Genomic DNA, 15,080 nt, shown 5'->3' with positions numbered 1-15,080 from the left:
TGGACAGCCCCAACTCCTTCAGTCTGTCCTCATAGGAGAGGTGCTCCAGCCCTCTGATCATCCTCATGGCCCTTCTCTGGACACCTTCCAGCACCTCCATATCCCTCTTGTAATAGGGGCTCCAGAACTGGAGGCAGTGCTCCAGGTGGGGTCTCACCAGAGCTGAGTAGAGGGGAAGAATCACCTCCTTTGACCTGCTGGCCACACTTCTCTTGATGCAGCCCAGGATCTGATTGGCTTTCCGGGCTGCAAGTGCACACTGAGAGCTCACGTTGAGCTTCTCGTCCACCAGCACCCCCAAGTCTCTCTCCTCAGGGCTGCTTCCCAGCCAGTCACTGCCCAGCCTGGATTTGTGCCTGGGTTTGTCTTGACCCAGATGAAGGACCCTGCATTTGGTCTTGTTGAACCTATATATATATATATAATTACACTTATGATAGCTGCTTACCAGTGTAAGCAAGTAGTTCAACCCTCAAAACCAATATATATTAAAATATAGCAAATTTCACTATCATATTGCCCATGGATGTCTTGTTAGTACATTTATTTCCATTGGCTCTCTGCTTTTGAGAGGAATGCAATCCTCTCTAAATAGCATCTGCTGTATGCATCTTCAGGGAAAAAAAAAATCATCACTAGTTAGTATTAACTAGTACAGCTATCAGTCTTGTCACCACAACTGCTGATGTGTTTGATGAGGTAACTGACTGGGAAACACAGCACCCATTGATCATGAAAGCAGAGTAAGTTCATAATGTAATGAAAATGCAACAGGCATCTTGGTACATGGAAAAAAAGTGCTTCTCAATAAATAAGGATTGCAATTCTTTGAATGTCAAACATTACCCCAGCCTAAGGTATGACAGTACTAGGAGCAGAGTGAAAGCCCCAGAATGCTTAAGTGGAAATTCCAAGCTACCTTTGAATCAGTATTGAGTTGAAGAGGAGAAATAAGCCTGACTTGTGAAGTTTTGTGTTATACTCTTGGAAACATTAACATGAGTGTGTGGCATGAATGCCTCATATGGCTGAAGAAAAAGAATTGTATTAATTCCCCCAGTCAGCCATTTGGTGCAAACACTGTTCTTGAACCACAGGTTTGTGGGGGTTTTGTTTGGCAGCTTTGAATTTCTACATTGTCAACATTCACCAGTGACTATGAAGTTTAAATCCATACCTTTAGCAGTGTCTCAGCATACCAGCTCCAAGTGGACAGCAGCAGACGAGCTACAGCCAAGATGTTTCCCTCAGTCACAGCTTTTTTTCTAATGGCTACTTAGGTGGCTATCAAGATTAACCACTTTCAAAATAGTTAATACATGAGCACGACTGTTGGGACATTCAAAAGGTGGGAGGGTTTAAAACTGTGCCTTTGGATGGTGATAGGTGTCACTCCAAGCAGAAGTGGACAGTGTTCGCATCCACGGCGAACGCCAGCAGGTAACCAGCTCCCTGACAAGAGCAAGGATCTCCACACGACCAGCGCAGGAAGGCACTGATATACCACAGGAAAAACGGTGCATCGGAGGCGAGGGTTAAACACACGAAGACCAGAGGTATTTTCACGGTACACCCCTGCGCCCGGATCTCCCACCACGGCAGCTCTGCCCTGCGCTCCCAGCAGCAGCCGCAAGCCAACGCCAGAGGCCGCGAAGCGGCCCGCGCGCCACCCGCCACAGGGGGGCGGGCTGCCGGCCGCGCGCCCCGGGCGCAGCCAATCCCTGGCCTCCGCGTGCGCCTGCGGGAGCAGAGCAGCGGCGGCCGTCGGGAGCGTGCGGGAGGCGCCCCCGTGAGGGCAGGGCGCGGCCAGCGCTGCTCGCTCCACTGCGCAGGCGCCGCCGGAGCCAGCAGCCCCGTCTGCCTCTGGCTGATGGGGAGGCAGCTGCAAGGCCAGAAGATGAAAAAAAGCCCTTTACCCCTTTTTGCAGGGGACAGGCGAAGAGGGCAGCTAGCCCATCCATTCACTTCTCATGCATATGCATTTACACACGCGGAGGAGTTAAAGAAGGGCCGTTTATATCGTTGTGAGGGGTGAACTTGGCCGTTAACACAAAGGCTCTCAGGGCACAGAACATGCTCATCTGCTATGCCCTCAGGGGTTAGCAGGACTGTGTAGCACGGGTGCCATTTTACTTCTCAGCAAAAGTCACTTTAGGCATATCAGGGTACTCATTCTTCAGGACCAGACCACACTAATACTGTACCCTCTGAAGAACTGGTGCTAATATAGTTAGAGACAACTCTAAGTTTTACATTAGATTAGCCTTGACTTTACTCCTTTAGCTAGGGAAGTTTGATAGATAACTTTGTGCTCAGCCATACCAATTACTTCATTTGCTTTACCTTGAACCACATCCTATATATACACACTATACATAAATGCTCCTAGGCTGTTAGCTTGAGGATAAGAAATTGGATTTGAAATAGTAAGCAAAAGTGATCAAACTAGGCAACTTCACTTTGTGGCACTTAGGCCCAGGGAAGTAGCTATTTTAGTATTGATTGCAGTATTTTAAGAGTAAGAAAAAAAGGAAAATAGACTTATCAGAGAAGCCTAACTGCACAAATTCACTTCTCCAGGCATACTGCTTTCACTTCTGACTCAAGCAAGTCTGGGCCTCCATTTTGTGACTGCTCGCTTTAAGCACCACAGAACTTGTTTACTACTTGAACTGAAGTTAGCTACAAACCTTTAACAGTTTAATCTTTATAAGCTACATGAAGATCACAGCCTTCTAACTCACTTTGCTAGTTAATAGCTCCTTACCCAAATCCTTTGCTCTGAAGTTCAGGACTTTATTACAAGCTAACCTGAACCATGAAGGTAAAGAGCAGACACAGCTTTAGTGTAACTTAAGGCCACAGTCATATGCTTTGAGTTTTACAGTATGCATGTAAGCATTTGGAATACAAAGATCAAAGATAAGGCTGAGCACACGCACATACTAGGTTTTGTAGTGCCACCCTTCTTTTGATCCTAATCATGTAACAAGGTAACAGATAACTGGAATATTCTCACCTCCATTCCATGTAGTGGGAGACACTAGGATTAATGCTGTATATCCAAGGAACTTTGCTTTTCAGAAGGCCCAGTCTTCCACTCTTCAGACTGGTCAAACTGAATGCTGACTCACCGAAATTTGTCATGAATAGTCAGTTTTGATCAAAGCAGATGCAGAAAGGCATTGACAGTGTGAAAATACACCCAGCTTTTGCCAGTCACATCTATGCTTCATGTTCTGGACACATATGTCTGACAGATCAGTGTAAACACTACTTTACTACTGCAAAATTAAGTGTTGGTACCTCCATTCTAATAGTACTTTAAAAGGCCTAGGGAATTGAGCTCTTTGCAGACAGCTCAGTAGAGAAAGCTTTCAGAAGTGCAGCTTGCATTGCCTTCAGGTCTTCTGATGACTACACAAGAACAGTAGACAGTGTGCTTTTCCACAAGTTTAATAGAGTTACAAAAGGATACCACTGCTCTATATGCAATACATGGCTAGCCACATGCACAGCATTGTCACTAAAGTCAACAGGGCTTGATGTACAGATACTGATCATTTAGGTTTTCTATGAAGGTACTGTCAACAGAACAAACTTTCCTTCAAGTAAAAAAGTTACTGTTTATACCTACAGCATGATCCCTTGACTTGGATGCAATGACTTAGTCAAAGTTCAGTAACTGATGCTTGTTCTTTACGTAAGGCATACTAGTTTCCATCCGAGACTGGGAGTTTATTTCTGCTTGGCAAAATACTCTTTACTTTTCTGAACATCAGGCTTGATTGTGTCACTGCCAGGCTTCCAGCCAGCTGGGCACACTGAAATGATAAGAGTGTTTCAATTATAACAGCTGCTCCTGCAGAGCGTTTTACACATTAAAGCAACAATAAACATGTATACATGTTTGCAACGTACAGAAGGTACATTTCCATTTGTCCACTAGGTAAGGGCACCCAAGGAATCAGGTGTATGCCCATGGAACAGCAGCTCCTTTACACATGCACCCCCCACACCCCTGCTTAGAAACTCCATGGAAGCTTGACAGCAAGGTGACAGCTTGACCAGCTCCAGCACTCAGGTCAGAAAGGCTTTACTACTACAGTACTTCTCTTCTTGGATCCAGGCCAAGTCTATGTTCTCCTTATCTTCAAATCAGCTCTGGTCCCATTCTCCAGTTTATTGGAGAGGAGGAAGAATAGTTAAGATGTCTTTAGCTCCTCTATGTGGCCTTTTGATAGTCATCACGATGCAGAGCTGCAAGGCCTCAAAATTGCTGTAAAGCCTGAGCAGCGTTTTTTTTTGGACAGTCCTCCTTGTCTACAGCTATGCAAGGCTTGATGCTTGGGCCACACAAGACTGGCAGTTTTAGCTATAACAGTCTCAGCTTCCACGTGTTGCTACACAACTTATTTTGGACTAGCCTGGTTTAGATAAGAGTACAGCCCTAATTCTGGAGGAAGCACTATTGTTAGCTTTTGGCTACTCTAGGGCACAGTAAACTCTAAGCTTCATTTACATGAAATGTGACTGCTCCACCATCAAGTATTAGGAGTGTCTTCTCAGCTGACAGATTAGCATACAAGTTGAGAAGCACTGACTGTCTTCAGGCTATAGTACAACCACAGCAGCAGCTTGTTTTATTAAAATTTGCCATGGAATTGCCAGTTCTGAAGCAAATTAAGTATGACCAGCAGCAACACATCGTTACTTAATGACAGCTGGAGACTACTAACACCTACAGAGCAACTGAGTTTCCACAACCTGGTTTAAACCTCTCATTTGCAAGTGCCTTTTTTTTTTAAACTCCTGCAAAAGTTACCAGCCTCAAACACCTTATTACTCTTGAGCTATGGGCACAAAGACCCCCCACCCATTTTCTCCTCACTACACATGGGCACATATCAGCAGGCTTTCTGGGAATTCAAGTGCTTTGTCTAACAGATTGTATAAAACACTGCGTTAGAACTGATGGTCTCAAACCTACTGTACCTGAGTGCAGACTGAATTTTGTTCACCCTTGCAGGCCAAGTTATTACATGCTCTTCATTCCTGCTTCAAGTTGAGACAACTGCTGTGTGCTCAACAAGACATCCAGTACAACTGATTTAAGTGGCACTTCAGCATTAGCAAGTACTCAGTGGACTAGTGGAATAGAATAAATGTAGCACTGCACTATGCACCCTTCAGAAAGCAGCTTTACAGCACCAGGTATGTTTAAAGAGGCACAATTACTTGCCACACACAGATCAATACATGTACTTCAAACTTTTCAGTAAACCTCAGTTTAACCTGCCTAGTTAATAGTATTCCCTAGGGAAAAAGGAAAATGAGAATGAAGGAAGAACTCTTACCTTCTCCATGCTTATCTGTAAACTGGAAGGCCTGGACAAGCCTGAGGGTTTCATCAACAGAGCGGCCAACAGGAAGATCATTGATTGTTATCTGCCTCAAGATCCCCTTGTCATCAATTATGAACAGACCCCTAAGAAAATCCAAACAGCCCTAAGTTAAACACAGCATTTCAAGACTGATTTGACTGGAGCAAGTGTGTGGGTTTGAAAGGAAAGGCTCTGCTTTCCCTCCCCCACTGAGAAAGAGACCACGGCTAAACCCAGTCAGAGAAATGAGAGTATATTTTACAAGGAAACAGATTAGATGTAACACAACAAATACAGGGATTTTACAATATATACAGGAATATACAGCAAATAAACTCAACCAGAAATCAGACCCCCCACAGAAGGGGCTTCCCCCTGTGCCCCCTTCACCCCCCTACCTCCCTTCTCCCCCACAAGAGGTAGAAAAGAGATGTGGACGGTTAACAGGGCAGGAAAGGAAGAAAGGCCTTGCACAGGGAGTTAGTTCTTATCTTAGTTGGCCAGAATCCCAGAAGCAGATCCAGCCGAAAGGGACAGCGAAGGAAGGAAGACTGAGAGAAAGTTCCCATCTCCCCCGGGTTCAATCTGACCTCCCACAATCCTTGGCCAATGAAATTCGTTTAGACTACCAAAATATTTTACAAACATTTAGCCAGTGTGCCCCTTTCTTAAAGGCACAGCGTCAAACGGCCACAAGCAAGTTTCAATCCCTCAAGCTCAGTATTCTCTTACGGCAGCCAGTATTTACAAAGAGCCACTAACTAGATGACACGACTAACACCTGCAGTCTATGCATAGCTCTAAAACCTTAGCAGCTGAAAGCCTAACACTCAGCAGGAACTGGAGTCAAAACACTAATCCAGGGAAGAAATGGAAGTAGTGGGGGGAAAAACCCTAAGACAAAACCCAAAAAACCTTACCACCACCAAACTGAAGAGAAACCCAAGGAAAAAAGTGAATTGGAAAGGTGTTCTTGTAGTCAAAGAGAAAAAACACAAACACACTGTTGTCAAAAAAACCCAAACCCAGCAGTGGCTCATCAGTTAGTCCTCCAAAGTCACACTAGGAGTTAGCAGAAGTTCAGCTCCCTCAGCAACTTAAATTGAACAGCTGATTAAAAGTTAAGGACTTCAATCACTAAATATCTGTAATCACTCTTGTAACTACATAGGTCTTACATTGCCAATGTTTACAGAGGCTCACCTGGCATAAGGCTCCTGCACTGTGCAGACTCAAAGGGAAGTAGTGCACATTTATATAGCTTAACAAAACTGTGAGACGTCTCAACACTAAAGAGAGTCAAGCAGGATCTGCCCTTGGAGTGTTTGATAGCTTTAAAGTAGTTTACAACTGAAATAGTTTCAGCTTGCTACAGGCATTCAAATTTATTCAAGCTCTGTGTTCATCTGACATGCTCCACATATTGCGGCATAAGACTTTCAACAGCAAGTTGTGGCAGGCATACCCATCCCAGTAAAGGCTGATCCTTCTGAACTGCTCAAAGCTGCAGGGTTTGAGGGTTGAGACATTGAGGGATAGGGAAGCCAAGGCCCTTCAGTTAACAGACAAAGCCCTCAGCCAGTGAAACAGCTGGGTGAAGAAGTTTCTGAACCACTGACCACGTATGACGAGATTTAACCAAGATACAAATGGGACAAACTGAGACAGTCCCCCTCAGAGAAGCAAGTCTGCAGTCAGGGAGTCTCCCCTTAGATCAGGATGCTGCCTAAGGTAACTCCTCCAAAGGCTGAGAGCACTTATCTTAGGCAAGTGAAGTTTTGGGTCATCGGCCCCAAGACTTAAGCTTAAGTTGTCTGGGTAGTATTAATTCCATTTAATTGACATCTGAGTCTGTGGTTTACCAGCGTCGGTTGGGAATGCTAAACAACTCTGATTAGAATAAATCTCATTTTCAAGCACATGACTTGCCTCATTTTGAGGCTCTGCAGTACAAGTTTACCTTCTTGCATATTACCTGTATGCAATACCTTCATCCTCTTTCAGTACTCCATAATCTTTGGCAATGGCACGGTTTGTGTCAGAAACCAGTGGGATTTTCATAGTACCCAAACCGCCTTGTTTCTTAGGAGTATTGATCCTAAAAGAAGGAAGTTTAAGTGTTAACAATATGGACAGTTCAGAATAAAGTATAAAGGGCAACAGAAGCTGACCCCTTCTGGAATGTTGTACTGTCTGCCATGAGGCAGCAAAAGAACTGAACAGTATGCTCAGAAGCGCCTGGCATCACCAAGAATTCCCAAGTGCCTTTGGTACTTCAGTAAGCAGGTCTGAGTAAACTCAACATTCAGTTCCTACAAGAACTGAGACCAAAGAAAACATTCCAGTAAGTTAAAAGGCTGATTCTTACCAGGCAAGGTGACAAAAGTGAGAGTCAACAGAAGCTCCAATTACTTCACAGTTAATTTTCTTGAATTCGTCAGCTCTGTCACTGTATGCAATAATTTCAGTTGGACAGACAAATGTGAAGTCCAGGGGGTAGAAGAAGAAGACAACATATTTTCCTAGAAGAGTAAGATAACTAGTTAATCTCTTGCCTTTTTAGGAGCTGTCATATTCAGTACCAACCATACAAATACTGATCAAGATTAAATGGCAAACCACAGGTGCCTCTATTTTAAGCCTTGCTGCATAGGTGGTAAAACCAGAAAGCACCTAGGGGATTTACACTTCAGCCAACACCATTTATAACACTCTTCAGGCCACTCTAGAGCTAGTAGTGCAGAACCCTACTCCCACTGAAGTCTCCAAAACCAGAGTGTCAAATTTGACAGCAAATACCTATCTCCTGGATCTACTCAGAGTACACCTTGTACCTACACTAGAAGGCCCTACAGTTGACTGCTAACAAGGTGCAGAAATGCCATGGGTCCAAAAGGTTACAAGCCAAGGAGATATTTTAATTGAGCAGGTGAATATTCTATACCTACTCACCACCCTCAAGTGATTTGAAGGCTACAGCTTCATTAGAAAGGTCTTTCTAAAGCCATCCATATTAACACTTCAGCCTTTCCCTTTGATTTCAGTAAGCCTTTTGGCAAGGCAAGTATTTTGCCAGTATTCTAGAGAAAGGAACCTGGTTGGTGGCAGGGGGAGGGAGGGAATACATATATATTAAAAAAAATATAATCTACTTTCCATTGACAAGACTACAAGGGAAGTCTTAGCTGTCCCACATAGTGTGGAGATGTTACAACAATCTCATAGCATGACAAAGGAGCCTGATCCAAGATTAGAGTTTAGAGGAGTTTTACACTAATTAGCAACAATTATCATAGCTGGAACGTTCAGCCACACTGCTGACAGCTTCCCAACAGCTGACTGACAGCCATCTCTGAACCACTGCCCAAGTTCTGTATTTCAGCCTGCTGCCAGGTGGTCATGACCTGAGAACCAAAACAAGGTGTATTCTTAGATGCCCTCCACTCCTGCCTGTGGCCAGTTATGCACATGTAATTAAAGCAGCATGTAAGTTTACCTTTATAGTCAGAGAGTTTGATGTCTTTGAATTGCCCATCTGGCATCACAGCTGTGGCAGTGAAGTTAGGGGCTGGTTTGCCAATGAAAGCATTTCCTGAAGACATCCTGATTTAATCTGGACAGGAGTTAACAACAACACAGTTTAGACCATATTACATTTGCACATGAAAAAAAGCATTTACTCAAAGCCCCTTACCAATTTATATTGAACATCAAAGACAGTTTATCAGCACTTGGTCTTACAACACAAAGCCTGAGTTAAATTACTTTGTCACCTGGGCAGTTCAGACAACACTATCATTCCCCCCCAATAAGCACAGTAAGGTACAGTTCAACAGTCACAGCCTAGATATGCAGATCACATCACTACAGTACTCACTAACTCTTCCTGTTCCAATTTCAGATGGGTTGAAAGTCTGGGTTATAGAACTTTTGATGAGGAGACCCTTGTTCAATTTTACAGGGGAATTTAAGACCTTAAACGTTATCTTCCTGTTGACTCTCCAGAAGACCTTTCCTTAATCCCCAGAGAGAAGTGCTCTGCATGACTACACTTTCAAACAATTATTTCTTGTTTTATTTGCAACTGAAAAGACTCACAGCATACATGGTGATTATGTTCCATGTTAACAATTACAATGTCACCAGGACTTATTTCAGCACAGCCATGCTTTTTTCCCTCCCCAGGTCGACTGAAAGAGCAAGAGGATACACAAGGACAGGAGAATTCCATTTCTGGCTGCCTGCCCTAGAAACCAGTCATTTGTAATACGCCCTGCTGTCTGACCACATGGTGTATCACTTTAGAATTCCACTTCCAAAACAGAATCTTTCAAATAGGTAACTTCATTAACACTGTTTCTTCGACTCACAAAACCTCCTTGAAAGTGATTTAACTCAAGCTGTTCCATACACTAGCTATACACATGCACTAGCTGCCTTGGAGAAAGCCTCTGAAATGGTAATACAAGCGCTGCTAAGAAGAGCTGAGAATCAAAGATCCTTCCAAGTCCATTCTAGAAAACATTGAGAGCACCACATCATTCAGCTCCTTGCCCCTCGCTAGCCACAAGCCATAAAGCATTTATCATTTAATCCAAGTCTAGTGTTTTCAGCAATGGCTTTACCTTTAGAAGCTTCTCTTGCATACCCTGACAGTTTGCAGTCACTAATTAGCTACCTCTCAGTTTTCATTTTGAGAAGTGCCAACGTGTTCAGCATTTCTAACTACCTATTGCAACAAAGCTCTTTATCCCCATATTCAAAGGTTTAGTTTTCACCTGCAGCAGACTTAAGTTGTAAGATCAAAGGTGGACAGAACTACAGAGCGTTCACAGGACTGCACTGAAGCAGCCTAGCAGAAAGACATAGATATAATCCCTCTGCCAAGCATCCCATTTAACCGTGAACACATCTGCAATTCTCAAACCAGTTCTGTAAGAGGGACAGAGGGACAAGCCATTGCACAGTATTTATTTGAGATGCCTCCAACTACTGAGCTTTACCACTAAACTGCATTCTTATCCATTACTCAAGCTCAAGGTCATCCTTTTGCTCAGCACCATGCCAGTCCTCCTGTTCCATTAGCCATTGCCTGGAGTATTTTACCAGGTATTCCATGTCAAACAAAAGCTGTCAGACTGATCTTTGCTACTTCCATTTTCTAAAGCTACAAGTTACTGCCCCTTTCTCAGGCAATGTGAAAGTCTTTCAATACTGGCAGATTTCAGCTGCCTTGTACTACAGCATATGCCTTCCTCAGAAACCTGGCAACATTTCCCTCTTTTCCCCCCCACTGTGTTCTCACATGTACTGCTCAGATTTTAGCCACATCACTTCCTAACCAAGAGAAACACACCACAGCCTCAACGTGATTTCCTTTCATTCTAGGGAAAATGAGAATGGGCATTGCAGATCAAGTGCATTTGAATCAGGTCAGAACAGCTTTCTGTTGCTCACAGCCACACGGCCTCAATTATCTTCACACTGCAATTATAACGAGCTAGGCCTGTACTCTTCGCTAGCAATTCATAGCTTTAGGACACCTTGAGCAAAAGTGAAAGGTCACTTCAACACACGCCATCAGCCTTCCACCTTGCTACCGTCAGCCTCTCACACAAACGCGGTTAAGCTGCTGCGCTGTGGTCAGATAGTGCCACTGCTCTCTTCGGTCCCAGCACACCGCAGACAGCTACACACAGACCACGAAATGCCTTCTATAGCCCAAAACGCTGCGAAGCGAGATCGAAGCATCCACCTGTGCAAAAGGGCCCCGCACTGCTCAGCGGTGGCGACAGCTGTGCCCCTGCACGCTCCCGCCAAACCGAATCCCTCACGGAGTCCCCTGTTTTATCCTACTTTTAAAGCCCGCGAAGCGAGCCGCCGCCCCGCTCACGGCTCGCCCGCCAGAGCCACGGCCTCCAGGCTCACAGGGCTGCAGGCGCACTGCGAGGCGGCTCCGCTCCCGGCAGCCAAGCTGCACACACCCCACCACCCCCTTCCCGGAGATCGCCCCGCGGCCCCTCCCCGTGCGGCACGGCCGGGAGAGCTGATAAAGGCCTGAGCGCACGGGCGAGTTATCGGTCCGCCCCCCACGAAAGAAAAAATAAACAAGGCAAAAAAGAGGCAGCCCCCACAGAGCGCTTCCAGGGAATAAGGGAGGTGGTGCGGTGGGATACAGAAAGCAAGAGCTCGCCCTACGGGCTTCGTTCAAGAGACCATCCGCGCAGAGGGGGAGGGGACAACAAAACACACAAAAGAAATTGGTGAGGGGGGAAAAGAAAAAAAGAAAAGGCAGCGAGCAAATGCGCAAATCCCTATGCGAATGCCACCCCGACACCGCTCCGCGACGAGCGCGCTCCCACGGCTCTTCCCTCCCCCCCCCCCGCCCCCAACCCCGCACTCACGCGAAGCCGAAGACACGCAACAACGACAGAGCCCACGAACTGCGGCAGCTTTACCGCGCCGCCCCCTTTATAGCCGCCCCGCTCTCGCGAGGAGACGGGCGCGGGAGCTCGGGACCGGGACCGCCACCGCCCCCCGCCGCCGCCTGCCAGGGCAGCGTGACTCGGCACATCTGCGGCCGGTGCCAGCCGGCCCCTCGATAGCGGGGTGGCACCGCTTATCGCTGCGAGGACACAGTCCGGGCTGTGCAGAGCAACTGAAGACCGTGAGCAGATGGAGATAACTCCCTGGGTTCGGTCCAGGGAGATGCTGTGGAAATATCCATTGTGACGGGAAGGGGATTCGGTTGGCTTGTTGCAAGAAGAAATTACCTTTTTTTTAAATGCCTTGCTATAACCAAATTGTAATTATTAGACGTCATCAAAGAGGCAGAGGATACACAGGGTTCTGAGGGAAAATAAGAGACGACTGGTGTGTCATTAGCAGAGTGGGAGTTGGCCATTGGCTTCAATAAAATCGGACCTGCTAAGAAAGCAATGCCCATGTGCAGTGTTAAACACTTGGGGTCATCTCTCTCACTCTGCAGTAATAACTTCCTCCTCAACCCGACAGTAATTCCTAGCGCTTTCATTGACTCCCTATGATTCTTCTCTGTCAACGGAAGACCAAGTAACACAAGTCAGCCATAAAAATCAAAACTAAATTAAGCTTAACTGTTAAGTTCAGGAGCAGGATGGAAAGTCAGAAGAAACAGTCGCTCACTTGAGGGAGTTTTGCATCATTCCCAGAGTGAAGCTTCTTTGTGTTTGTATCCAAGGCTGAGCTGAAGCAGTGTAATACTTTTTGAGGACTAAACCCAGGATTTAAATATAAAAGCTTTGTAAGATAATAAATCCCAAGTGCCATATTAATGACAAAACCTGCTTGCTTTAGTCAAATGTGATAAAAATGTTTGCCAACTGATTTTTCTCTGTTTTGCAGTTTACACTTCTGTTTCTTATGTCTGTTAAAACTTGATTATAAGTTGTAATTAAGAGAAAACCACATAGGATTAACAAACTTTACATGTTTATAATCCACTTCACTGTGTAGCGTTGCTGGGTGACTATGCCCATATGGTGATTCACCCAAGAGATGTCTGATTTCAGTCCAAATGAAATCACTCCTTAAATAATCATTGCGAAATGACATGTATATATGCACTCAGGAAATAAATCTGTGCTCAGCTTGACACTGCTTCTGTTTCTGTTACAGCATGCTTAATCTTTTACAGAAACAGTTTGTAACTCGCTTAATATCAGTGTTGTGACAATAATTGAGGTCTGTGAATTGACACGTATATGCCTACCTTGCAGGCCAGGAACCTGTGAACAAATTAACCCCTGAAAGATTAGGCAGTCCTAATTAAAGCCTCTAGAACAATGTAGTCTTTCTGCAGCTCTGGTATGTTTACCAATAGACAAAACAGTAATAACTTTCTCATGATTTCAGACTCCTTTAAAGCTTGTTACGCTCATTTCTCACACTTTCAGATGCATAATACACCCATTTTGCGTAGCTGCTGCGAAGGAGTTCATTCCAAGTTCGTGCCTTAAGCATTGCATTTCCATTCATATGTCCATGGCCTCATTATTTTTGATTAGTTTCTGAGGTAGTCTTTCCAAATATCAGTTTCTGCAGTGTGATGTTCTGCTATAACAGCTACCAGACAGGATCAGCTTGTACCGGATTAGCACAGTGTAGACCTCTTTGCACCTATCCATACAGCTGTAACACAGTAAGTAGTTTATGCATTAACAAAGGGGAGCCAGCCCTGTAGTGCCACAGCACTGAAACTATCCAAAGACTTACAAATTGGTAACCATGCCAGATTTTACATGTATCCTCCTGATCACAGGATCTCCCACATACCTTGGTTGGGAATGCATCCCCATTGTGAGAACCCAAACCCCTGCTGAGTGCAAAACCAAAGAAATCAGAACACTTCCACTTTTGATTTTCCACACATGATGTCAGAAGAGAATCTGGGGATTTTACCTAAGTGTATCCAGGACTTCTATGGAATAAGGTGACCTTAGCTGAAACAGCAGTGTGAACTGGGTTTGGGCAATCCTGGGCACACACCTTGAGCATACACACATCAGTTCTGCAGCAGAGAGGATCTGTGCATGCCCTCTAAAGACAGCACTTTAGGACATTATCACATAATCTTCTGCAGAGCTGAACTCTGCGTGTGCAGAAAGCCTTCCAAATCCTGGACTTACTGTACACATATGGTACCATCAGGGGCACAGTAAAAACCTGGCCATGTGGGGACATTTTAATATAATATACATAAAAGTAAACTGGAAAGTCAACAACTGACATGATCCCAAGACGTGGGGCAATTATGCACAAGCAGCTGGTGAACAATAGTGTTCATTAAAGCAATTACATACTGCTAAATATACAATGCACATAACTGCCTCCCTTGTTTTGCTCAAGACTGCAATTCCAGTTAAAATGTCTTGTATTACCTCTTCTCTGCAGGGATGTATTTTTTTAATTAAGAAACTTTATGTTCAGATAATCACTGCCTTTTGATGGCAAACATCTTAGCCATCCTTTTCTCCCTGTTACATATCAGAGGCTGAGGTTTGTTAAAACTGTTCACACAATTCGAGCATCATCTATTTTCAAATGGATTTGCGATTGACAGGGCCACAAAAACAAATCAAACCCAGCAGTGTTTCCTCCCCCTGTATTCCTTCCTCTTCTCAAATTTCTGTTTCCTGTTACTTTTAACTGTCTTGCCCTTGCACTCTTGCCACTTTCCTGTATTTTGTCTAAATGGGTTGCACGCAGGAAAGGCTGATCATGTGAATACGCCCAAGAGATTAATTAACATTTGTGCCTTTGAGCCTCCGGAGTAAGTCAAATCCAAACAGCAAGAATCTCCAACAGAATTATCTTTCTGGAAATTGACAGCCTCTTCAGAGCCCTGTTGGGTATGTATTTTGCCCTCTTTTTGATGCTATCTTACTGCTTTCAAATTCTGAATATTTATAAATTAGGTACAAAAATGGAAGTCAAAACTGGTTGTTTTAAGGTTACACATACAGTCCCATAAGCCTAGGGGAAGTCCCTCAGCTACAGGCCCAAATCTGCTCCTGTTGAAGGTTGTATCTTTGACTACAGTAGCAGGATTATGACTACCCAGGAGGAAGCACTCTACTGAAATCAGTATGCTTTCATCTTGCTTTCAGTCTTGCACAAACAGGGAAATACATTCTTGTGCACCTGCAATAAGAGGAG

At 44.6% G+C, this 15,080-nt stretch overlaps 1 protein-coding gene across 1 annotated transcript; it reads right to left on the bottom strand.

Moving 5' to 3' along the window:
- Positions 1-3,440: 3,440 nt before the first annotated feature.
- Positions 3,441-9,024, bottom strand: PRDX1 (peroxiredoxin 1). Its single transcript, XM_009901972.2, has 5 exons — positions 8,881-9,024; positions 7,753-7,906; positions 7,360-7,482; positions 5,358-5,488; positions 3,441-3,824 (listed from the first exon to the last, which is right to left on the bottom strand). The coding sequence occupies exons 1-5, from the start codon at positions 8,984-8,986 to the stop codon at positions 3,739-3,741; spliced, it is 600 nt and encodes a 199-aa protein (XP_009900274.1). The 5' UTR covers positions 8,987-9,024; the 3' UTR covers positions 3,441-3,738.
- Positions 9,025-15,080: the final 6,056 nt, after the last annotated feature.

The sequence above is a fragment of the Dryobates pubescens genome, chromosome 11 (assembly GCF_014839835.1).
Source record: "Dryobates pubescens isolate bDryPub1 chromosome 11, bDryPub1.pri, whole genome shotgun sequence".
In the NCBI taxonomy this organism is placed as follows: domain Eukaryota; kingdom Metazoa; phylum Chordata; class Aves; order Piciformes; family Picidae; genus Dryobates; species Dryobates pubescens.
This window is presented reverse-complemented; position numbering and strand designations above follow the sequence as displayed.

Bases quoted from the DNA above. Each gene is read 5' to 3' on its own strand.
- PRDX1 (XM_009901972.2), bottom strand. From the start codon at position 8,986: ATGTCTTCAGGAAATGCTTTCATTGGCAAACCAGCCCCTAACTTCACT. The intron at 7,483-7,752 runs GTAAGAATCAGC...TCCTTCTTTTAG, and splicing joins CACTTTTGTCACCTTGCCTG to GATCAATACTCCTAAGAAAC. The intron at 5,489-7,359 runs GTAATATGCAAG...GGATTTTCTTAG, and splicing joins GATGAAGGTATTGCATACAG to GGGTCTGTTCATAATTGATG.